The sequence below is a fragment of the Urocampus carinirostris genome, chromosome 3 (assembly GCF_059441175.1).
Source record: "Urocampus carinirostris isolate Australia breed hairy pipefish chromosome 3, RoL_Ucar_1.0, whole genome shotgun sequence".
Classification (NCBI taxonomy): Eukaryota; Metazoa; Chordata; class Actinopteri; order Syngnathiformes; family Syngnathidae; genus Urocampus; species Urocampus carinirostris.
In genome coordinates, this window is record NC_142351.1 from 30,436,479 (window position 1) to 30,461,864 (window position 25,386).

Sequence of the window (25,386 nt, forward strand, 5' to 3'; positions counted from 1 at the left end):
GTTTCTATATTTATATTTTCTTTGACAATTATTTATACCTGAAATGACGAATTGACCCTACGATGTGACGTTGGCTGGACCCAGGTGCCTTTGCGCAGCGTGGCGTGTATCACTATCCGACTACGAAGCTATCTCACTTTGTGCGTTTCTTGTTACCAAAATATAATATCGTGCTTATACTGTTCAGTATGAACGTGTTGCCACTTGTTTTTTACTCTAAAATATGAATGTGATTTATTTTAATGACATGATTTTAGCCGTTTTCTCCTCCGAAGATCTGAAATTTCAAATTGAGTATGACCTTCTAGCTACAAATATATTAGACGATCTTTGGTCGATGTGAGTTATCCGTCTACGGTCTGCGTGGATAAGTGAGAAACATCGTCTTCGAGAATGGGAAAGAAACAGAAGAAATCTGGAGAGGACAGGTAAAAATGAGACCCGATACAATCATGGTAAGGTTTGCCCTCCTTGTCACGGAGCCACAAGTGACTGCTGCCAACACTACGTTCGAGTTATTCGGTTAGCTTAGCGGCTAACAAGCTAACCACGAGTCAGTGTGCCAGAGCGTGAGGGAAGTTCCAAAGTAGCCGTGGGAAAGTACAGCTTAAACAAATTTACCAACTCGTACACGGTGGTCGTGCTTTGTGCTCAGAGATTGTGTAAAGCTCACTTGTGTGATTAGTTGGTGTTTAGCTTAGCTAAAAGTCGGTTTCGTTATGCGGCTAGTGCTAGCAAATTAAAGTTACTTGGAAATGACACGGTTAACATTACATTGTTGTGTGTCAATTGGCCCACCTCCCGAATAGGTAATGCCACATTTGTATATCTTCTGTTATCATAGGTGTTTCCATAACTGTATTCACAAGACACTATAAGCCTACTACATCTATATAGCCATGATATGAAACCAGCGATATAAACAGAAACTTCGTTTATCCACTCATTCTTAAAGTGCACGTTTTACTGAAACCTAGAGACAATCCATTCCTTTGCATTCAATTCGGGTTTTTTTGAGCATGGAAACTTTCAAATCACACAAGACTGCTGCAGAAGATCACGAAGCATTACGGCAATTATTCCCTAAATAGATTGAAAAGGACCCATAGGGTTTTGGTAGCATACCTGTCAACCTCCACGGCTCCATCCATGCTCTTACAAACTCGTATTTTCCGTTACAAAATGCAAAATAATCTTACACCATATTTTTTTTCAAACGTGTTTATCTGTGTACTTTAAAATGTTATATTGTACATGTGTTTTGTTATATCCTATATATTATTAATTAACATTTTGTTGTGAGATGCTGAGTTGCTTGGCATGAATGAGGTTTATTATAAAAAAAGTACAAAAAATTAAGTAGCTTGGACAATCACCGTAGCAGGAAAAAATACATGCAAATATAATTAAGTAGAATAATACATTTTTTCATTCAATTTCTGCATTAAACTATTGTTGGTAATATACTGATTAAAGGGATAACCACAAACCTGTCTTTTTTTCATTTTCTTCTTTTATACTTCCTTTTATTCTTAATTTCTTTATTCAACATAATAATTCGTAATATGATGCATCAAAACAAGTGAGCCGTTTGAGAGCTGGCTCTCTTAAATGAGTTGAGTCGAAAAAGCCGGTTCTCTAAAAAGAGACGGACTTCCTTTCACTACACAACTACCACATGGATGCAATGGGAAATCCCCAGGCGGCAGACCTCATGCGCACAGTAGCATTAAACGCTCGCTTCGTTTGCAACAGAAAAAAAACGATACGGAGATGGAGGCTATTGCAGCAAACTCGTTTGACTTGATTGATTTGCTGTTTCGTGATAGTCGGTGTATACCGGATGGTACCCATAATTGAGAAATTTGCGCTTTTCCGTGCGGATTTAAAATGCATAATAAACCTACTTTGTACGGCAAAAACGTACAGGTTGACAGGTATGTGGTAGGGACGACCCAATTATTGATCAACGTTCAGTGTAGAATGCTTTTGTAGGGTTACAAAATAACTTTGTAAAGTTCCTTTGCATAAATGTCACTAAATACTTCAAACGAGAAGGATACAAATGTATTTAGGGGAGTGTGCTGTACATACAAAGATCCCCCAACCCCTACTGCACATATAATCCAATTGATCTGAGTGCTTGTCTGACGTTTTCATGTAATAAAGTTTGTTCTATAGGTTTTTATCATAAAGTGTCTCAACCGTTAACAAAGATTGTTTAATGAATTTCATTATAAAGGATTCTTGAGAGACATACAACCAAAACAGGGTCTGTTAGTGTAACACAATTAGTGTAAACTGCAGTTGAAACTTTGCCCTAGATACTTTGGATCAAATACATTGCTTACTGTGTTTCTTTGGCTTCGTATGCATTAAAATTGGAAAGTGATAGGGAAAATTACTATGGCCCTTATTTATCACCTAGCTCCGTTTATGACATATAAAGTGTCATATCTGGCCCGTGAGCCATGTGTTCCAGATCCCTGCCTTATTGGATTCCTGCATTTTATATTAACTGTGTTATGGCTTTTTTTCATGGTCCAAAAATGTTTGTGTTTTTTTTTTTTTTTAAATGCTATTTATTTCCCTTTTATTTTCTTTGTTATTGTATGTGTGTGTCTTGCTGTCGGTCACCCCTCTTGAGGGATATGACCAAGGTAGATAGATAGCATTATGGCTATTCCTAAGCACTGCACACTTTTACTGCAGTGCATGGGTGTCCTAAAATCCTTATTGGCTGCTATGTATGGTGACAAGCAGTTGGGGCATTTAGTGTTTTTCGGGTTGACGACAAATGTTACAATTAACCGGTCTGTTCACCTTTTGCCATTCAGACAACATAATAATGGGCTTTCCTTCACTAAATAGGCCCCAAATCACACAGAGTATGTACAGAGGGTGATGGGGATGCAACACTGAACAAGTTGCAGAGTCAGCAACGTTTGCGCTTGTTCCAACAGAGTGACCAGAATGAGCGGGTTTATGCCCTTTTGACTGGTTGTTTGACCGGTTGATCTTTACTCCATCAGCGCAAAAGATGACGATATTGATGCTCTGGCGGCAGAGATCGAAGGAGCTGGATCCTCAAAGGAGTCAAAAGGGAAGAAAAAGAAAAAGGGGGCCAGGAAAGATGACTATGAGTATGTGACATCTTTTCTTTTATTCCCCCTATACATTTCTGACGTGTTTGTTTTCTTCTGCAGTGAGGATGACATCTTAAAGGAGCTTGAGGAGTTATCCCTGGAGACACATGGTGGAAAAGAAGTGGTAAATCAGTCTTCCAATGCTAATCCAATTTGTTAGTCAGTTTGCAATATTGCTTTTGTCATGAGATACTAATATTTCTGCCATCAAAATCGCATATGTGTAGAAAGACATCCTTGTTGAAAATGATGTGGAGCCCCCTAAAGCAGAGAAGAAAAAAACTAGGAAAGGAAAGATGCAAAATACCACCCCTGAGGAAGAGGATAACACTCAAGTCGAGGGTGAAGATAATGAACTGAGGAATGGAGAGCATAAAAAGGTGGGACTGAAGAAAATTACTGATAATCAGCATTGATTTTTTTTTAAACCTTCATGTCGTTAATAATGTCAGTGTTGCACCTCAAGGTTGCGCCTTCTGCTCCATCCGAGTCTGAGGATGACAGCAGCTCTCTGTCCCAATTAAAGACTAAAGGAGGTAAGAAAAATGCCAAGAGACCATCAGATTCTGACGAAGACTACAATGAAGGTTCTGCTACAAACGAGAACGGGGCTGATTCTGAGGACGAGGAGTTATTCAGCTCTCGGCAGGACAAAAAAAACAAGAACAAAGGTAAAGCCGCAAAGAGCGAGGATGACGATGAACTAAACGAGGATAGTGGACCAAAGATGAAGACAGCAGCTCAGAAAAAAGCAGAGAAAAAGGAGCGTGAGAAGAAGAAAAAAGAGGAAGAGAGGCTTAAGCAAAAGAAGATGAAGGAAAAAGAGGCAGGCGGGGATGTCAAAAAAGAACCAGAGAATAGGAATGCAGAAGCTACTGCTACACAAGAGGTCCCTGTACTGGATTTAGAGGAGCAGGAAGGAGCCTATCCAGCTGTTGATGGTAGTATACCTGCATATTTGTACCCGTAACGAATGCGTTTAAAAACAAAGATAAATCATCTTTTTTATTTCAGATGATAGTGACAAGAAGAAGAAGGATAAAAAGAAGAAGAAAGGGGAAAAGGATGAAAAGAAGAAAGGTCCAAGCAAGGCCACAGTGAAGGCCATGCAGGACGCTTTGGCCAAGATGAAGGAGGTTTGCTGCTAAAAGTGTGGAGAGGAACATGATAGTTATTCAAATCCTTGAATATCAAAGCTCCATTGTGTCCTTGTAGGAGGAGGAGCGTGCCAAAAAGGAGGAAGAGGAGCGAATTAGGAGACTGGAAGAGCTGGAGAAACAGAGACAGGAACAGGTGGAAAAAAATAGATAAACATGACATCCAAAACCTTTAACAATTTAAATGTGACACATTTTGACCAACACTACTGGTTCAGTAGCTCTTACCTTTTAATCAAAGTATTAAATAATGACTGCTTATATATAATATATATATATATATATATATATATTAAGTTAATGAATAAAGTTAGCAGAAGATAATGGAAAAAATAGATGTTATGGTCTCGCAGTGGAACTCACATTTTGTCTCTGACACTTGGCAGGAGCGCCTTGAGAAAGAGCGCAAGGAGAAGAGGAAACAGAAGGAAAAGGAACGAAAGGAACGCCTGAAGAAAGAGGGGAAGTTCATGACGAAAGCCCAGAAGGAGGCTCGCGCTCGGGCAGAGGCCATGTTAAAAGCGCTGCAGGCACAAGGTCTTTTGTCCAATCAGCTTGCTTCTTTCCTTTATTAACATCACCAATTGAATCAAATTCAACAGGATCATTAAACCAACCAAAGGATTTTTGACCTATACAAATATGAATCAATCTGTTTCTTTTGAGCATATGTCCAAATTGTGGTACAGAAACATGAGGCCAATGATATTATGGCAGTATATTATAGTTGGGTCTCTACTAATCAGCTGACCTGTTTCCTTGTTCAGGAGTGGTGGTGCCTTCCAAAGAATCTGCCGTAAAGAAGAAGCCAGTTTATTTGGACAAGAAGAAAAAGAAGCAGCAGCCGATTACTGAAACCCCCGAAGGTAAGGTCAACGGGTTTGTTATTCACAACGTATCTCATGTTTTTTCACTTTGCATTCCCACTTAAAAGCTATTTGCATAGTGAATTTTATATCTTGGTGCGTTTAAGCATATACAACTTTGTTTTTAACTATCCATGAGTAGAACGTGATCATTAACAATTGCCAATCGCAAGGTTTTACTCCACATCTATCTCACCGTTTTTTGATACATACTTGCTAATATTATTTTTAGAAGTCGGGCCAGCTGCATTAGGCATTTGTGTGCAAATTATCCTCCAATTGCTTTTAACTTACCAAATTCATAGTGGCCAATACGTATTATGACATCATCATTTCAGATGTCCAGTCTCAAATCTTTTTCTATTTGTCTAAAAGTGAAACATGGATCTTTGTGGTTTAAATTGAAAAAAAAAAAAACAACAATGTAGCGTATTGCTAACTGCTCAACATGTTCCAAATCATACACTCTCAAATACAGTTGTAATAATTATCTTTTATGTACAAAATCATAACCAACAAAATTAGGGATTTATTTTTTTCATTTTTGCTAAACAAAATTGTATAACACCAAAACTAATTTGTGCTTCAGGGTTCATTAATCATTTTAATCCTGTGTTTTTGTAAGGTTTGAAAAGGGTTTACATTTTGGGTGAAGCTCTTTTAAATGCTTGAAATTGTTGCCGTGTTTCACAACAATTCTGCTTAAAAATGATGCTCTCAGGTGGCTTCTCTTTGCCATTGCATTTCCTACCTTATGATCAATGGCAGCTGGCGTTGGTTTGTTTGGCATTGTCTTATGAGTAGATCGGTACACCTAAACTGAGCACTATGAAATGTGTTTTAGTGCAAGGATCTTGTATCAATAACGTACCTTCATTTTGGGCCCTGCAGAAAATGAAGGTAGCGTTTCCTAGTGGTAATTGTATTGGAAAGACCTTCCTGTAGTGAATGATGATCAGTGTTTGTAATAACGCCGTTAAATACTGCCGTCACATATCGACGTTATTTTTTCAGTGACTGGGTAATTTAACTTTTTTTTTTTTTTTTTTCTGCCATTATTGTCACTGACGGTCAACAGCAGTTTATGTGGTTTTACTGTTGACTTTTGTGAACAAAATATTTGAAGCGGGGTTGCCTATTTCTACTTGACCAGTTGTCTCATTTTGCAGAAGTTTGATTTATTTATTTTACACTGCAGTGTTAAATGCACTTTATATTGTTGAATTTTTTACTTTTGTTGTGTAAAAATACTTGAAATACATTAGCATATGTCTACTTGAGCTGTTGTCTGACTAGAGATTGTGATTTATTCTATAGAGTAAAACTTACTTTATATTGTTTTAAAATTGAATTCATTTAAAAAATACTTTCTCTCCTGTTCAGATCCAGAAATATATTGGTGATTTACTTACGATCTAAAAATCATGTCTTGAAAAATCCACACGCAAGATTAAAAATCGCATAAAATGTCATTCACAGATATATTTGTGGCTCTGTCAAATACACGATTCACGCAGGATTTATATTTTAATGGTGCTGGAGGAATTGGAAAATTGGCAACCTTTTTGAAGCTAAGCGCTACTTTTTGTTGCTGATTCGCGTGAACGGCTACCAGTTGATATACATTCCTAAAATAACAGTTTATGTTATTACTATCTTCTCACCAGGTTGTAATTATTTGACCAATAAACATCATGCCAGTTAGAAATCTAATATCCTGGATAATTGCATTGACACATCAGTTATTTCCAGAACCTGTCCTCAGGCTACTCGGGTGTTGCTAGGGGGCTAGCTGGTGCCTGCTACCCATTTTGGAGACCCTTGATCTAGTGAATTCAAATTGATCTAAGTGCATTGTAGCCAAAAAAAGTTAGAAAAAATGTCAACTTTGATGTAAAAAAAAAAACAGTTTTAAAGTGTGTTCTTTTAAACAGAAACCTCTGCGGTGGCCTCACCTACATCAGAAACAGCAGAATCTTTTGCCCCGGAGATTGAGAGAGTGACACCGCCAATAGAGCCAGGTGAGAAGTTGGAGGTGTTTACACAAGTAGGAAATGGCTTTAACTCTTGTTTTGTTTCGAATAATGCAGCAACTGATGAAGAGATTAAGGCAGATTTTGCAGTAGAAGACTGGGAGGCAATTGCCAGTGATGAGGAAAGAGGTTAGTGTTAAAGTCAGATCAATTGAAAATATCTTAAGCCATTTACAACTGCTCACTGGAATGACTCTTGCAGAGGTGAAAAAAGTCCACATAGAGGTTAAAGAGGAGCCTGCCAGCAAGCCTGAGCCCGCTGCTAGCGAAGATGAGGAGCAGGAAGAGGAAGATGATGAGGACGACGACGATGAGGAGGATGATGAAGAAGAGGAAGAGGAAAGTGATGACACTCCAGAAGAAGAGATAGTGAAGGGGGTGGGAGGAAACCAGGGCAAGAAGCAGCAGGTCAAGGAGAGTGAAAATGAGAGCAGCGAGAGTGACGATGACGACAGGACCAAAGAGGAGCGTTCGTACGATCGCGCTAAAAGGCGGATCGAAGTAAGTTTCCGGAGAACGTGTAAAGAGAATGATCACCTGTTTTGGTTCATTTCTAAATTGATGTTCTTGTTGCGGTAGAAACGGAAAGCAGAGAACCTCAAGAACATCGACACTAACAGGCTGAGGGCGCCTGTCGTGTGTGTGCTCGGACACGTGGACACGGGAAAGACAAAGATCCTTGATAAGGTACTCGTGGCTGACTTATCTTGCTCTGACTTCTTCCTAACTACTGATTGTTTGTGATGGGAGTTGAAGGGTTATTAGTTTTGTGACTCGCCTTGCTCTTTGCAGCCTTACTGCGGCATGAATTTTTATGTGGCTTTCTGTTAGTTTTTTTAATCTGACAATCGCTGTAATATTCTGTGAGTCAAGTCAAGTAATGTTTATTTGAATAGCCCTTAATCAAAAAAGTCTCAAAGGGCTGTACATACTACCATTACACAACCCCCTGACCTAAAACCTACATGAGGGCAAGGAAAAACTCAACAACCTCAACGATAAGGTGAAAACATAATTGATTGTTTAAACTAATGATGCCCAATTTGTCTATCCAAATTGACCAACACTGCAAAAAAACACAATATTCTGCGTTCCCCTACTTTCGACCATTCAACTTGCGTGAAACGGTATATACAAACATTTTTTGGGGATTTCGTAAAATATCTGGACATTGCTGTAAGTTGGATTTTTTTTTATCGTGTGCCACTTTTTACCACGGAGAAGGACCTTTGGAAGCACATCTTCCAAAAGTTACACATAACTTTAAGGCTTGTATAAGTAACCTGTATTGTTTTTTGTACAAAAAATAAACATTTCATAAAATAATATACAAGCCTTAAACATACAATATATAGCACAGAGGCAACTTACGAACGATCATCCGAAACATGTTCGTAAGTAGGGCAGCGTCTGTACTCAGTTATTTAACATACAGGTTGTTCCAAAAGTCTCGCACACATTTTGTCATTGATTATCTCGGAAATCATGTTGAATATGAAAACACATATGGTAAATTCAGAAAGTTTTTAATCTAATTTTTTACATAGACTGTTCAATGTGAGCACCATTGGTCACATGACACACAAAAAGCTTATTGTCAAATTCTTGCATTGCCTTGTCAATGGTGGCTTATGTTATCGGTGCCTTCAGCTCATCTCCATATTTTGAAACAGGGGGCACGAATCCCTATAAAAATGAATCACGTGGTGTGAAATCTGGAGATCTAGGTGTCTAGGACATGAGATCATTATGATTCCGTGCTGACCATCCAAGCCATCTGTCTGGTAGTGTTGTTTTTAGAAACTGTCTAACTCAGTGCGGTGTTGCCCCATCCTGTTGGAAAATGAAGTCACCAGACTTCTTCACTCAATTTATGCATTAAACAGTTTTCCAGCATATCGAGGTACATCTCACTATTGACTGTTGCTTTTTAAAAAAGAGTGGTCCATAGACAGCTTTTTGACATTGCACAAAACACTGTCACCTTTGGGCAATCTCACTGATACTCAAAAACTTGGGTTCTCAGTACCCCATATGCGTGTGTTGAGTTTGTTAACTTAGCCATTTATATGGAAAATTGCTTTATTGCCAAATCACAAACCGGTTGTCAAATTCATCATTTTCCATTTTCTTTTGCATTGCAATGCAAACGTCACAGCTAGCTGGTTCTGGTAGCTGGTAAGGCATTATGTGCTGTTGTTTTCTTAAACATTCAAAACTGTTTTTTTTTAGAACACTGAAGTTCCCGATTGGCTTATCTGATTGTTATACAGGGGCTGCTGGACAGCAGTTTGAACTTATTCAATCACATCTTCTTAAGTTGATGGGCGTTCTGGTGTTTTAGCAGTGTATGAGCACCCATTTGTTATAAAATTCAAATCCAAAGTATGGACACATTTTGGTTTTTAAACAGTTCCCAGGAAGACTAAGCTTGACATGATCAAAACTCTCTACAAACTTGATTGCTTTTTCTTTTTTTCCGGTTAGAGGCTCTATTAAGTGCTAACTGTAAATAGGATTATTAAAAGACACAATTTGTGTTACATTGACATTTCAGTTCATGACATTTTGTAGCTTTAAACCTGTTGCACAGTGTTCATATTATGTTCTCATTGTCCCAGTTGAAATAAAATGTCAGCTTCTGGACTGACTGTGACAGACTGATGTGCATTGTTTCAACATCATTCATGGTTTATTGTCCCAGAAGTGTATGAAATAAGTTGGTAGAAAATTAAATCACAATCGTCAATTATATCAAATCTCAATACCGGTAGAATCGAAATTACCGAGAATCATTCTATAAATCGAAATCGCACCTTTAATGTGGTGATACAATCGAATCATCACCGAAGCATATCGTCGCACCCTTATTAGTGGAGGAGAAATGAGGATTTAATTTACCCGAAACTTTTTAAAAACCCTGTACAATCAACGCCCACGCTACCCCCTTAATTGTTGTCATGATGTCACCAGCAGCACATCCTCTACACAAACACACAGGCCGCTGGAAATACAAAATGCAGATTTTCTGTGTTATCATCCTTAAATGTCACAAGATGTTTATCTGCAGCCATATGGTGGACTGAGCTCAAATATTTTTTTCCTAATCGAGCTCTTTTAAAATTGCTCTAGGTTTTTTGTTTTCATAGAACAGTTTTTTCAAAAACCACAAGTCAGATTTAGCTGTTAATTTCTCAGAGAAAATTGTTTTCCTGCTAATATGTTTTTGTGGTCTCTTTTCATTTACGCAGCTCCGACACACTCACGTTCAAGACGGCGAGGCAGGCGGAATCACGCAGCAGATTGGAGCCACAAATGTCCCGAAAGAGACAATTGAAGAGCAGACCAAGATGGTGAAAAATGTGCGAAGATGACACAACAAAACACACAACCAAAAAAAAAAACACGCAAATGTTTTAATTTTATGCAAATGTGTAGTTTACCAGAGAAGGCATCAAGATTCCTGGTATGTTGATCATCGACACACCAGGGCACGAGTCATTTGGGTAATTTCTTAAATATGATGCTATTTATAAAGTTATGTAATTTGAGCAGAGAAATTAATCATAACGGGCCAATCTGCTTTGATTCAAAAACCTTTTTCCTTTCTCAGTAACTTGAGGAATCGTGGTAGCTCACTATGTGACATTGCGATCCTGGTGGTGGACATCATGCACGGTTTGGAGCCTCAAACTATCGAGTCAATTAACCTGCTGAAGGAGAAGAAGTGCCCCTTCATTGTTGCGCTCAACAAGGTAAATCTCCATTGACTGACAGGTGTGTCATCCTTTCGATACTGATGAATGGATTCTCTTCAGATTGACCGTTTGTACGACTGGAAGAAGAGTCCTGAGACGGACGTCTCGGCCACATTGAAAAAGCAGAAAAAAAACACCAAGGACGAGTTTGACGAGAGGGCAAAGGCCATCATTGTAGAGTTTGCTCAGCAGGTGAACATTTTTGGTCTTTAAAGGTATTCAAAAATTCTTAACCATGCAAAATTTGTAAATCATATTTGTGTTTGTCATCCTGAGTTGTGACGTCATCAGAGGAACACCAGCATACTAGCAAGCCATTCGCCATATTGTTTTACGTGTTAATCAGTTTAAAAGGTTACAAATGTTTTAGGCGAAGTTTTGGTAGTTTTTGTGGAGAATATTCAGGCGTGTCTCAGGTGGATGCAGTGATGTTACACCAGAGGGCGAGCAGCCAAAAAGGGGCAAAAAGATAAAAAAAAACACAGAGCCGCCAACAGAGGGCTAACGGGGACTGATAAACAAAAGGTGGCCTTCGCTTCGGCGGGAAAATGTGAAGCTGGATAACTCCAAAACAAGCAGTGAGAATTCAGGTTATTAGGGGACTAGAAACAAAAAGCGGCTACAGCGACATATGTGAAGCTGCCAATGGAACACTGCAAAACCGGCGCTAACACCAGGCTAGCTAATCAAATAACTCAACAACATAAAGCGGCAACAGGAATAAATGAAATGTGGCCGGGAAAAAAACAAGGGACACGGCAAAACTGGTAGTTACGCCAGGCTAGTCGGCCACACATTGTGGGCAGCCAACAAATGGTAATAGGGTGCAAACAAAACAAAAAAGACCTTGGCAGCCCCGACGCTAGCAGGGAGCTGGTCAGACAAAATACACCAGCAGCGACACAAACGGCAAAATACACAAATGAAAAGTCATAATAGCCCAGCTCCAAGGAGAAATGAACGGTATGCAATCACTGTTCACCTGCTGTGTTAATGGCATTCGTCATTTCAAAAGTGTTTTATGTTGCCTCAATGGCGTCACAATTTTCTACAGCAAACAAACCGGATGGTTAAACTTTGAGACTAAATTTTTCGAGTCCCTGGCGCATGGAATGTTTTGCAACATATTTGAATAATTGTGGGGAGGAACACTACATGTTCGGTGCCTAATTGAAACAAAACATTATGTCGTTGATATCCTCAGAGTCTCAACGCCGCCCTTTTCTACGAAAACAAAGACCCGCGCACCTTTGTGTCACTGGTGCCCACGTCGGCTCACAGCGGTGACGGGATCGGCAACCTCATAGCGCTTCTGGTGGAGCTCACGCAAACCATGCTGGCCCGCCGGGTGGCACATTGCGAAGAACTCCGGGCTCAGGTCATGGAGGTACATGAATTTACCTGAAGTGCCTTAACCGCTCCAAACACTAGCAGGCGCTAAGCTTATCTGCTTGTCAGGTCAAAGCTCTCCCGGGGATGGGCACCACCATTGATGTCATTCTGATCAACGGGCGCATGCGGGAAGGCGAGACCATCATTGTCCCGGGAGTGGACGGACCAATTATCACGCAGATTAGAGGGTTGTTGCTGCCACCTCCCCTCAAAGAGCTTCGGGTCAAGGTATGTATGTCACAAGAAATTCAAAGATGTCATTTTCTTACCCTGATTTGGACTGTATCCATGTGGTATATGTTTTAATGGTAGAGAAACACAACAGCAGAGTAGGTAAAATGTAAAAAAAAAATGTAAGAACTGGTGACTCTAAAATGATGGTACGTGAAGTCTAAGAGTTAATGAGTTTGAAACCGATATTAAAAATTTGCTTCAGTATAAAACAAAAAAATATGTTGGGACTGGCTCATACGGCCAAAATGTAAAAACTTGCCTTTTATTAGTTAGTTGGCCTATTTTAAACAAAACATACCTAACCCAAAAAATATTTAAAATTTGATTACAATAAGCACCCAAACACAAACTCATTTCTAATTTATATGAATTACCAGTCATAGCTTGTGCCTACCCATAAGAAGTATTTATTGTAAAATGTCTTCAAATATTTTGCCACTTATGCAATAGCTCTGAGCGAATCAAAATAAACCTTTTCAAATTGTCAAATGCATTGTACACCTCTAATATAAGTTAATAAAATATATTTTGCATTTAGCAAGCTATTAATTTTGTTGTTCACACAAAGTGCTCAGCACACAATCGTTTAACCCAACCTTCCTTTTTTATTTTTTTTTAAAGGGTGTGTTGTTTAGGGTGTCTTTAAAAAGTTGAAGGGAAAATATTTTCTCGATTAAGTATGTATTAACAATGCCCGACTGAGTTCAAAGAGCCTTCATATCATTACGCCTATCTGCTTACAGTTTAGGTTTTCCGGCTGCGGAACACAGTAGGAAAAAAGGATTTCTGTTTGTGAAAGAAGGAAAAGGACTCTTTTAGATACAGTCCAAACCTCAACCCTAACCCCAAAGAAGAATTTATTTGAGTGCATCCAAGATATGCACATACTGGCACGCACCACTCAAATCATCATCGTAGGCTCCGTCAAGCTACTTAAGCCAGAAGGTGACATCAGCAAGTAGAAACTTTTCAAATTACAGAAAGCACCTTTGTATGTATTCTTTTTTTTTTCTCAAATATTTAGAAAGAACCCAGAGTGCAAAACTGTTCAACAAAATCAACATGCTTAATTTTGATAGTTTTTCATCTCCTTTTTAAAATTCTCCTAACCCAAAAGTATTTTCCTGCAAAAAATGTTAACGCGGGTACATTGATAAAAACATGTTTGAGAACGACTGTCAATTAACCATTACACCATTCTCCCACAGTCCCCAAAAATTTACATTGGTAAGCCTTTTAAATATCATCACTGTCGAGTTATTTATTTTTTAATATTTAGAACCAGTATGAGAAGCACAAAGAAGTCTCAACATCGCAGGGTGTGAAGATTTTGGGTAAAGACCTGGAAAAGGCTTTGGCAGGGCTCCCTCTGCTGGTGGCTCACAAAGAAGATGAAATCCCTGTCCTCAGAGTAAGTATGATGCGAGTCCCCCTACACTCACAAATTCACATTATCGCCAAAGATTATATCTATTAGTGTTCTTTTAGGATGAACTTATCCTTGAGCTAAAACACACTCTGAACGCCATCAAGCTTGAGGAAAAGGGGGTGTATGTGCAGGCATCCACTCTAGGATCACTAGAAGCTCTGCTCGAGTTTCTGCGCACATCTAAAGTACCTGTAAGTACTGATGTTTTTTTGGGCAAGGGGGGTGTGAATTTTTTGGGGGGTTTACAAAAATATTTGAAAGACTGGCGTAAAACTAATAAAGGTGTGCGTTTGTGTCCAGTATGCCGGTATTAACATTGGTCCAGTCCACAAGAGGGATGTAATGAAGGCCTCAACCATGCTGGAGCACGACCCACAGTATGTCCACTGTGCTTTTTTTATCAAAACGTGCTCTCATTTACGCTCTCATCATACTGTATTGCTGCAGGTATGCTGTCATTCTTGCATTTGATGTGAAAGTGGAGCGAGAGGGTCAGGAAATGGCAGACAGCTTCGGCGTACGTATTTTCTCTGCAGAAATTATCTACCATCTTTTTGATGCCTTCACCAAGTACCGCGATGACTACAAGAAGTCTAAACAGGAAGAGTTCAAGTAAGTGCAAGCAAAAAGGATTTGAGTGTGTGGCTTAGGTTTACTGTGTTTTTTTCTTGTTCAGAAATATAGCAGTGTTTCCCGCCAAGTTGCGGGTTCTTCCTCAGTTCATCTTCAACTCCAGAGATCCGATCGTCATGGGCGTGTCTGTGGAAGCGGGTCTCCTTAAGCAAGGGACCCCGATATGTGTTCCCAGTAAAGGGGTGAGTACGGTTGGAATTGGGTGCAAAGTTAATCTTTATTTCCTGATAAGTTAATAATTTAGTACAGTGTTTGGTCAGGACCCAGAAGTGGGTTGTGGACCCGTATTCAGTGGGTTGTGGGCGTTTGCGCCCCGGCGATATAATGTGAAGAAAAAAATAACTAAGGTTCAGTTAAAGTTAACAGTAGATGGCGATAATTCCCTGTAAATGCAGTTGACACCCGGCATTTACACCACAGAAAAAGAACAATACAGATGCTCCCATATTTAGACCATTTGGGTTTCGAACAATGGTACATCCAAACATTTTTTGGGGATGTCGAAAAGTATCCGGACATTGCTGCAAGTTAGATTTTGTATTGTGCACCTTTTTCCGACTACAGGACAGTACTGTAGTGCTTCTTTTCGCTGCTACCGGCGTGTGGTGCTGTAAGAGCTCACCCAGCATCCACAGTCTTCTTCTTCCTGTCATAGTCCCAATGTGTGTGTAAACATACCGGATTGTATCTCCAGCGTGCAAAGAACTTTGACATTTCTATTGTTTAATATCTCGTGCATCCACTCAATATGGTATGTGTAAAGTAAAAAGAAGAGGCAAGCCGTTTCATTTGAAGTGAAAGTGGAATATGAATGTTGATGCGGTTGAGAAAATGGTTGGATCGCTTTTTTTTCGGCTACTTTCTACCACGTAGCCTGACTTGAAGCCCATCTTCCAAAACTAAGTTAAACTTCACTTTATTTATCTTTATTGGACTATATTATTTTATCAGATTCAGATTTCAGATTCAGATCTACTTTATTGTCATTCTAGTACACGTGTATACAGAACGAAATGTCGATACATCTGACCCGCACAGTTTCCTTGAATGTACAGATATAAATAAAATGTTGTATTGAGTTGTAGTATTGAGTGCTAATAATATACTAAATAATTATGGCTATGTATAGTATTTTACAGTAGCGCAAATAGTGCAAGAGGAGTAGCCAACCAGATGTGCAAAATGGGCAGTCAGGTAAACAGAACAATAACATTGTAACAATAACGCTGTAAGTACAATAGTGCAGAGAAACAGATGTGCAAGGTGTGGCTAGCTATAAAGAACTGCCAGTAGTGCAAAAAGTCAAACAGAACCCACAGATGTACAGATTAGCAGCAGTTTAGATTTACTATGTGTTTGAGTGACCATTTAACAGTCTAATGGCCAGGGGGACAAGACTATTGTGGAACCTGGTGGTCCTGCACCGCACACTGCAGTACCTCTTCCCAGAGGCTAGCAGAGTGAACAGTCCATGATGGGGGTGAGAGGGGTCCCTTATAATGTTCTTAGCTTGGGATAGGCAGCGCTTCTGGCCAATGTCCTGAATGGAGGGAAGAGAAGTCCCGATGATTTTCTCTGCTGTCCTCGTCACCCTCCTCACACTACCCCAGTCGGTAGCGCTGCAGCCTCCACACCACACAGAGATACAGCTGGTCAGGATACTCTCTATGGTGCCCCTGTAGAATGTGATGAGGGAGGGTGGGGGCAGACGGGCTCTCCTCATCCTCTGCAGGAGACCCGTGACTTCTATCAAACTCGCCGAACCGAGGACTGTCCTACCTGCCACATCAGCTCACAGTATTTGAAATTTCAGTTACATGAGCGATATTGTTAAGCTCATTACAGTGCAGTGTCACAGTGATACGAAGGCTGCTGATTTATTTTATGATTTTTACTTATTTACATTTTTTTCTGTTAATCTTTGAAACATGTTTAATCAGAGCAATGTGTTAGCTCCACAATTTGACACACCTATTCACTTTGGCAGGGGCAGGGGCATGTTTACCCCCATCCCCTCTGATGATAGTTCTACCCCAGGTGGTGCTACACATAGAGTAGAGGCAGTTTCCAGTGTCAGCACCCATAATGCAGCTGACCAACATGCTAGCCTACCTTCACCTCAGGTCAGACCCACATCTACGCCAAATTCCACGAGTGAAATTTCTGAGGGTTTAGCTGAGCACATGACAAATATTATTCAGGAGATAGGACATAAATTGGCTGATAGCATTTTCTCACGTATACAGTCACACAATATAGTAGCTCCTAGCGCTGCTGCCACACAAGATGTAGCAAAAACGTTGAGTAAGCCTGGTCATGTGTCAGATGAATCACAGGTTCAGGTGGTTACACAGAGAAAGCTCAAAGAACCACCATCATTTACTGGGGAAGGCTCAGACTCAATAAAAGTACATGAGTGGGAAGATCTAATGAGGACATTTATTAAAAAGAGTAATGTGAGACTTGAAGAGCAAGCAGAGGAAATCCTTATGCATTTGAGAGGAAAAGCTAAAGATGTAGTTAAGTTTGGCATTAGAAACAGTAATATAGACGTCTATACCCGCCCTGACAAAATTTATAGTCTTCTCAGGAAACACTTTAGCTGTACCAAGTACTCTGCTGTCCCTTTAGCTGACTTTTATTCAACTTTGCCCAAAGACCAGGAAGACCCCTATGACTACTGGCTGAGACTAAACAGAGCAGCTGACCTTGCCTCTGACTGCTTGAGTGAGCAGGGCAAAACATTTGACAACCCTGAAATAGAGGTTACTCGCATGTTTATTAGGAACTGCCCTTGCAAAGAACTGGCACCCACTTACAGATCTAAAACCATCGATAAGTGGTCAGCATGTGAAGTACTAGAGGTGCTGAATGAATACCACGCTGAGAAGAGCTACAAAGCAGCTTCCCTACAACAACCTGCGAATAGAGCGGAAATTGCCGTACACAAAGCTGAGGTGAACCATGGTCCAACCCTCATGCACGAGCCACCTCAGACTTCGAGCACACAGTATGTCCCTCTAACGGACGTTATTAGTATGTTGGAGAAAGTTCTGATACGTGTTACCTCAAACCAGTTTCAAGAGAGAAGGCGAGCTCCAACCAGGCGACCTGGAGCCAGAATCAATGGTTTCATTGCCAAGCCATGTATCATTTGCAAAGAAGTCGAACACAGTGCTCTCTCTCATTGCCGAGACAAAAACCTTTGCTTTCACTGCCCCAGGGCATTCTCGACGTGATTGTCCAGTGGCGAAAGTTGTCCCACTGCCTCAGGGAAACTAACTGATCTGCGCTTAGGGGAGAACAGTGCAGATCAACTGAGTATACCTCCCACCACTAATGTGATGCCTGACATGCAAGATAATAAATCAATTTATGAGTTGTATAGCAACACGATACCTCCATCAAAGAAGCTGATCTTTCAGGGGTTTCAGAGAATAGCGGAGACTGACGAACTGTTTTACACACCTGTACTTGTGCAAGATGGCCCCACTTTCAGAGTGCTGTTAGACAGCGGGTCGATGGCTTGTACAGTAAGTGAGGACACTGCTAAGTCCCTGCTGCAGCAATTCCCTGATATGATGAGTTACACGGCCGATAACTATGTCATTGTAGGCTGCGGTGGACACCAAGTTTCTCCCAGAGACATGTACGACAGTCACGTCACAGTTTACAGATGCCAAATGATAATGCCAGTAATGGTTGTGCCAGGCCAGACAGAACAGATGATCCTTGGCAGCAATGCCATCAAACATATTTTGACTCAATTGAAAAGCACTGACGGCTATTGGAGATTAGTTTCCACTCCTGACAACGGTCTGTCCGATAACCACAGTCAATTCCTGTCAATGCTTTCTAACACAGAGAGATGGAGAGGTGATTGCATTCCAGACAAGGTAGGGACAGTAAAAATCAAGAGTTGCGTGACGCTGAATCCACGGACCGAGTACGTTATTTGGGGCAAGTTACCTGAGTTGGCCGGGACGTCAGAAGGCAGCACAGTGGTCGTTGAGCCAACTCAATCTAAGGCTAAGCCCAGACAAGTCCTTGTCGGACGAGTTGTTACTCCGCTCTGGGGAGATGGATGGGTGCCTGTTAAAGTCTTTAATCCCACGGACAGAGTTGTGGTGCTGAGAAGAAACAGGAAAATTGCAGATGTGTCTCCTTGTATCGCAGCGGAAGACCTGCCCAATGCAGAGGAGGTCAAGTGCAACGTGCAGAGTGTACAGAGCAAAGAGGTCCGACCCAGGTCAGAAGAGGACATGATGCGTGCATTGGAAGCTCTGGGACTGCAAGACATTGACCTGAAGTCATGTGAGGTTTCGCTGCAGTGTAAAGACAAGCTCCTTCATATCATCGAACAATTCGAGTCAATCTTTTCTTGCCATAAGATGGACTGTCGAGAGGCCAAAGAGTTTGTACATCGTATCCACCTTGTTGATGATAAGCCGTTCCGTCTACCCTACAGACGTATACCACCAAGTCAGTATGAAAAACTGAGGACGACTCTGAACGAGATGGAAGAGAAAGGAATTATTCAGAAGTCGACTAGCGACTATGCATCTGCGCTTGTTCTCATATGGAAGCGGAATGGAGAACTAAGGGTATGTACTGATTTCAGAAGGCTTAATGCGAGAACCATAAAGGATGCCTACCCACTACCGCATCAAGCTGATGCTTTGGCCGCACTTGGGGGAAATGCCTTTTTCTCCACGATGGACCTGACGTCAGGCTACTACAATGTCCCCTTGCACCCTGATGACAAAAAGTACACGGCATTCTCATCACCCTTCGGGCTTCACGAGTACAACCGGCTCCCTCAGGGACTTTGCAACAGCCCAGCAACGTTTATGAGGATGATGATGTCGATATTCGGTGATCAGAATTTCATGAGCCTATTATGTTACCTCGACGATCTGATGGTGTTTGCCCCCACAGAGGAAGTTGCACTCCAACACCTGCAGATGGTGTTTACTCGCCTCAAGGAACACAACCTCAAACTCGCACCCAAAAAGTGTTTTTTTCCTCAGACGGACTGTGAAATTTCTTGGGCATGTCATCAGTGAGGATGGAATTCGGACTGACCCCGAGAAGGTGAGAGCGATAAATGACGTACAAGTCGCTGACCTAATGGAGTCTGACGGAAAGACACCGTGCCCTAGTAAAATAAGATCTTTTCTAGGGATGGTCATGTATTACCAAAGCTTCATTGAAGCATGTTCTGCGAAGGCAAAACCTCTGTTCAGGCTCACATCTGAATCTGGTGCCCAGCATAAGTGCAAGAAAGGCCGCAAACTAGTGAGGAAAGGTCAAGTGAAGCTGACGCCTGCTGATTGGTCCGATGCATGCCAGAACGCATTTGAAACACTGAAGCACAACCTCGTGACAGGTGTCACTCTGGCCCACCCAGATTTTGATGCGCCGTTTATTCTGGCTGTCGACGCATCCTTCGATGGGATTGGAGCAGTCCTGTCACAGCTGCCACCTGATGGAAAAGTAGCCAGACCAGTCGCCTTTGCAAGTAAAACGCTCTCTCGCTCCCAGCTCAACTATCCTGCACACCGGCTTGAATTTCTTGCCTTGAAATGCCCTCTTAACCAGTGATGCAGTGTTATGAAATGTTTATTTTTCAATGCAAATATCGCACTAAAGCAACTTATGAACAAATTCAACTTCCGAACGATCGTTTGGAACGTATCTCGTTTGTAAGTGAGTGTCCGTAGTTTTACACATGTTGAGCATGACCGAATGCAGATAAAGTGTAAAACATATGAGATATGGATTATCTCGGAGACAAAGCCAAAGTGAAACCCTTAGGATGTCATTACATGTTCTACTGTCTCTGGTTTAAGCTACACAATCCTTTCATTCAGCAATTTGTGTGGGTCCTGAAGTATGACCTGTTGAGAACAACTGGTTTAAAAGACACTCAAAATAAAAAATAAGGAGAGAAGACATTAATGCATTTTGAACATACAAGGAGAAGATACTACCCAAACCTCAGATATTCTAAAAAGCCTCCCTTTAGCCCCTTTTTTTAATCTCTTAAAAGGAGGTCTGCCCTAAAGGGTGTGGAAATCAGAGACCAGCAAAATTGGCTGATGAGCACAATGATGTAAACGGTGCATAATAGTCAAAATAACGAACAACAATAACAAATAATAGTCAAATAACAAACTGTCATCTTATGCAATCTCCTTTGCAGGTGTACAATATTAAAAAAACAAACCGTTATAAACTTATTACAGGTGTATTTCAATCTGTGAATTTAAGGTAGTCTATTTTTTCAGTTTAATTTGCCAAAGATTGAAATACATGCAAAAATCCAACCACTCTTCCTTCCACAGACCTGCATTACAAACACTTGAAGAGAATTGAGTACTCAAGCTGTTGTGTGTTGCAGTTTGTAGACATTGGCATCGTCACCAGCATTGAGATCAACCACAAGACCGTGGACAGCGCAAAAAAAGGCCAAGAGATCTGTATCAAGATCGAACCCATCCCTGGAGAGTCACCAAAGATGTACGGCCGCCATTTTGAAGCCACCGACTTACTAGTCAGCAAGGTGAGTCCGCTTGGGCTGGCTTTTTCAAGTCATCACAATGAACTTAATTTTGTATAATGTGCATAATTTGTGCCCGATTTCTGTTTATAAATCGGTATATGGTTTGGTTTCACACTTTCACAGCTCAAACTAAGTATTGTGAGTGGGAAACGTTGTTAAATATGTGCGGCCATGATTAAGATAATTTACTGACAACATAAACTATGAACAGAATACCCACATAAAATTTACAATGTATTTATCCCACGTCTTTAGAAGTGCAAATCTTTATTAGTTACTCCAAAGAGTGTTTTCCCTAATTGTGCTTTTATTTTTATTTTTTATATCTTTCAGCACAACTTTGTTTATCTCCATTTTCTAACATTCATCTGTAGTACCGTGAGTAAAAATAGTGTGATAACGAGATAACAAGTAATGCCTTTGTTATGTCAACGATATATCACGTCTTCTAATGGTTAGGATTCGGTGCTCCCACCGCTGCAACCCAGGTTCTTATTGCATCCAATGTTATGCGATTGTGTTCGGGATTAATTGTGGACTGATCAATTATTGAACAAAAACAGTAATAAAACGTGTATAATGCTAAATTTAATTGAGAGTTCTTTTTTAGGTTAAAAATAATGCGCTTTATAAACAAATACGCGGTAGATTTTTGTAAGCCATTTGAATCTGCTTTGTGAGTGAGGTGTATGCCCAAAAGAAAAACACAATGCATTAATTTTTTTCCAATCAAGCTTTGTCTAGTTTTGATCTTGTTTTATTTTTATTTTACTTGGTTGGTAGGATCAATCACTTTCCCCTTGAATTTGCATTGTGTTATTTTACTTTGCATGATGAAAAAAAGTTATGTTCCTTATTCTATGCTTAAAACTAGCATCATTTTATTCATCTAAATCTTCTGTCGTCATCTTGTACACAGTAATATTACATCAAAATCTAGCATTGAAAGAAAACAAGCATTGTTTTTTTTTAAGCTTGAAATTGGCATGAACTCAAAATCGATCTTTTGCTGCATTTAAAATGAATATTTTGTTCTTCTGCAATAAGAATTTGTCTTGTTTTGCACTGAAAAAAAATGTCATTTTCCTCTTTAATCCAGAAATCTGACTTTGTTTGAAAAGCTTGTCTCAATAATTCTATGCCAAATATCTGAATTATCTTCCACAGAAGAATTTGCTTAGTCTTCTTCATTTAACTTATTGTAGTCTTCTCCTGCACTTAAAAATAGCATCCGCTAGCTACTGTGAACTAGTTTTGGTTTACTATACACACTTAAAGTTATTATTCTAATGAAAACAACCTAGTCATCTACACACAAAGTTTGAATCGTGTTCTTGTCCAATGAAAATGTACTGCTATATCTTATGTTTAGGATACTAGCGCCTTCCTATTCGCTAATCTTAAGCATCTTATCTAAAGCTAGATTGGTATTATACACCAAAAATTAGTCTTCTCTTTGCCCAGATGTAATTGTGTTCTGTCTGTACTGAGCACTAGAGTCTTTGTGCTGTCGTTCTCTGTGCCAAAAGTTTGCAAATTAAGACACAAAATAATGGTCTATGGTCTGGGAAAATTAAGTTCTGCTCACAACACATTTGCTATTTAGGTTTTACAAAGAGGCTTTCAAGAAAAGGACAATATTGACAAGTTCAGGTTTAATATTGTGGCAGTTAATGTATTGTTTACAGAGCTTGCCGCTGATTGTAATGACAATCTTGCAGATCACGCGGGCATCCATCGACGCGCTAAAGAATTGGTTCCGGGACGACATGCAAAAATCGGACTGGCAGCTGATCATGGAACTGAAAAAGACCTTTGAAATCATCTGAGTGGATCCCACTCACAAAAAAGGAGGCACCTCTCTTCCTGTCATGACACGGAATGAAACGTTTTAACCTGCGAGGACGCTCTCGTTCATTGCGCCCGGTGGTGAAACTGCCACCCTGAAACATTTCACTCTCAGTATCCCAACGTGCCTGTTGTCTTTCTGTTCTTTGCTCTGGCTTGTGGCTCCCGTTGCTTCCTGTTTCCACCTCCACACAGATGGGCATCTACAAGCTTAAACAAACCCAGATTTTTTGGGGGGCGGGCTGGGGGTCATTACGGAGCCGTAAAACACACGAGGAAACTGCACTTGCAGTTGTAAAGACAGCGGTGTTGAAAATGTTTGCAGTGTGCTTTCTCTGTCATGTTGGCAGCAGGGAGGAATTTGACAAAGGACAACACTTGGAAATGTTTTACTGAAATGCTGGTGTAATAAATTCTTAAGAAAGTTGACCAGTTATTGTGTGGGTGTGTGTGTGTGTGTGTGGGTGGACAGCTGTGAGCACTTATTACTGTCAATTGGTGTTAGGGATAAAAAGTCCATGAAGGTCCAAATGAACACTGACAGGAATGGCAGCTCGTGCCAGTTCCTTCATTGTCCTGGCATCAAGTACGAGCATGAACGGGGAGGTCGTAGGTTCGGGAGAGATCACTGATGACAGGATCACACCTGTAGTAAAAGTGATGGGCTTTCTTAAGAGTACTTCATAAGACAGTGGAGAAAAAAATGGTGCATACTACCATCATCTTCATCTACAGCTCCTGGTGACGCCACAAACACTGGTTCTGATGGGTAGCAGTTGACCTGATGCCATTCTATGTGGGTTTTGGTGACTATGTCAAACTTGATGATCTGGGGATACAAAAGTGTGTTATTCATCCATTTGATAGTTATTGGAATGTATTCAGAACTCTGGATTGAAAGATGGGACTAAAAGCATGGACTTAATTTTGCACTTCCTAATCTTGGTTCTTGAGAAGAGTCTTCCAGGTCAGTGGGCCGCGATCTCTTCTGTACCATAGATTGGTTTGATGTTGGAATAGACTGTGCTTCTTGCATTTTGGCCCGATTACTAACATTAGTAATAATAAGGATGTAATGTAATTGCATTTATATAGCGCTCTCCAAGTCAAGACCTCCCAAAGTGCTTTACAATGTGCTTTACACACTAATCGATAGCGTCAGCCATGCAAGCCAACTACCTGCTATCGGGGGCATTAGGGATTCAGTGTCTTGCCCAAGGACACTTCCACATATACTGGACTGTCTCAGAAAATTAGAATATTGTGATAAAGTTCTTTATTTTCTGTAATGCAATTAAAAAAACAAAAATGTCATACATTCTGGATTCATTACACATCAACTGAACTATTTCAAGCCTTTTATTATTTGAATATTGCTGATTTTGGCTTACAGCTGAAAAAAACTCAAAAATCCTATCTCAAAATATTAGAATACTTCCTCAGACCAAGTAAAAAAAATAATTTTATAACAGCAAAACTAAATCAAACATTTGAAAATGTCCATTGATGCACTCAGTACTTGGTTGGGAATCCTTTTGCACGGATTACTGCATCAATCTGGCGTGGCATGGAGGCAATCAGCCTGTGGCATTGCTGAGGTGTTATTGATGCCCAGGATGCTTCGATAGCGGCCTTCAGCTCATTTGCATTTGTAGGTCTGGTGTCTTTCATCTTCTTCTTAACTATACCCCACAAATTCTCGATGGGGTTCAGGTCAGGGGAATTAGCAGGCCAATCAAGGACAGTGATGCCATGGTCAGTGCACCAGTTACTGGTGGTTTTGGCACTGTGGGCAGGTGCCAGATCATGCTGGAAAATAAAATCCTCATCTCCATAGAGCTTTTCAGCAGATGGAAGCATGTAGTGCTCTAAAATCTCTTGGTACACAGTTGCATTTACTCTGGACTTGATGAAACACAGTGGACCAACACCAGCAGCTGACATGGCTCCCCAAACCATTGCTGACTGTGGGAACTTCACACTGGATTTCAAGCAACTTGGATTTTGCTCTTCTCCAGCCTTTCTCCAGACTCTGGCGCCTTGACTTCCAAATGAAATGCAAAACTTGCTTTCGTCTGAAAAGGACTTTGGACCACTCTGCAACTGTCCAGTGCTTCTTCTCCATAGCCCAAGTCAGACGCTTCTTCCGTTGTCTTGAGTTCAGAAGTGGCTTGACCATGGGAATACGGCTATTGTAGCCCATTTCCCGGACACGTCTGTGAACTGTGGCTTTTGATACCTGGACTCCAGCTTCAGCCCACTGTCTTTGAAGCTCCCTCAAATTCTGGAAGCGGCTCTTCTTCACAATTTTGTTAAGGCTGCGGT

General features: G+C 40.6%; 2 protein-coding genes across 3 annotated transcripts in view; one reads left to right on the forward strand and one right to left on the reverse strand.

The window, feature by feature from the left end:
• eif5b (eukaryotic translation initiation factor 5B) lies at nucleotides 1-23,490 on the forward strand. The gene is made up of 26 exons (XM_088331380.1): nucleotides 1-428; nucleotides 3,033-3,143; nucleotides 3,207-3,270; nucleotides 3,374-3,526; nucleotides 3,613-4,087; nucleotides 4,161-4,282; nucleotides 4,362-4,439; nucleotides 4,690-4,840; nucleotides 5,071-5,169; nucleotides 7,104-7,190; nucleotides 7,260-7,331; nucleotides 7,405-7,703; nucleotides 7,782-7,889; nucleotides 10,454-10,564; nucleotides 10,641-10,708; nucleotides 10,816-10,957; nucleotides 11,021-11,152; nucleotides 12,165-12,347; nucleotides 12,419-12,580; nucleotides 13,866-13,997; nucleotides 14,075-14,206; nucleotides 14,316-14,392; nucleotides 14,463-14,627; nucleotides 14,692-14,830; nucleotides 21,052-21,213; nucleotides 22,935-23,490. Exons 1-26 carry the CDS (start codon nucleotides 394-396, stop codon nucleotides 23,040-23,042), a joined length of 3,567 nt encoding a protein of 1,188 aa, XP_088187506.1. The 5' UTR covers nucleotides 1-393; the 3' UTR covers nucleotides 23,043-23,490.
• bco1l (beta-carotene oxygenase 1, like) overlaps nucleotides 22,885-25,386 on the reverse strand; it is a 15,992-nt gene continuing 13,490 nt past the window's right edge. For both annotated transcript variants that reach the window (XM_088331383.1, XM_088331381.1), the window contains exons 10-11: nucleotides 23,779-23,890; nucleotides 22,885-23,707 (exon numbers count right to left, since the gene is read on the reverse strand). In XM_088331383.1, coding sequence (XP_088187509.1) covers nucleotides 23,553-23,707; nucleotides 23,779-23,890 — 267 coding nt within the window. In that variant the 3' untranslated portion in view covers nucleotides 22,885-23,552. The remainder of the gene's footprint in view (nucleotides 23,708-23,778; nucleotides 23,891-25,386) is intronic.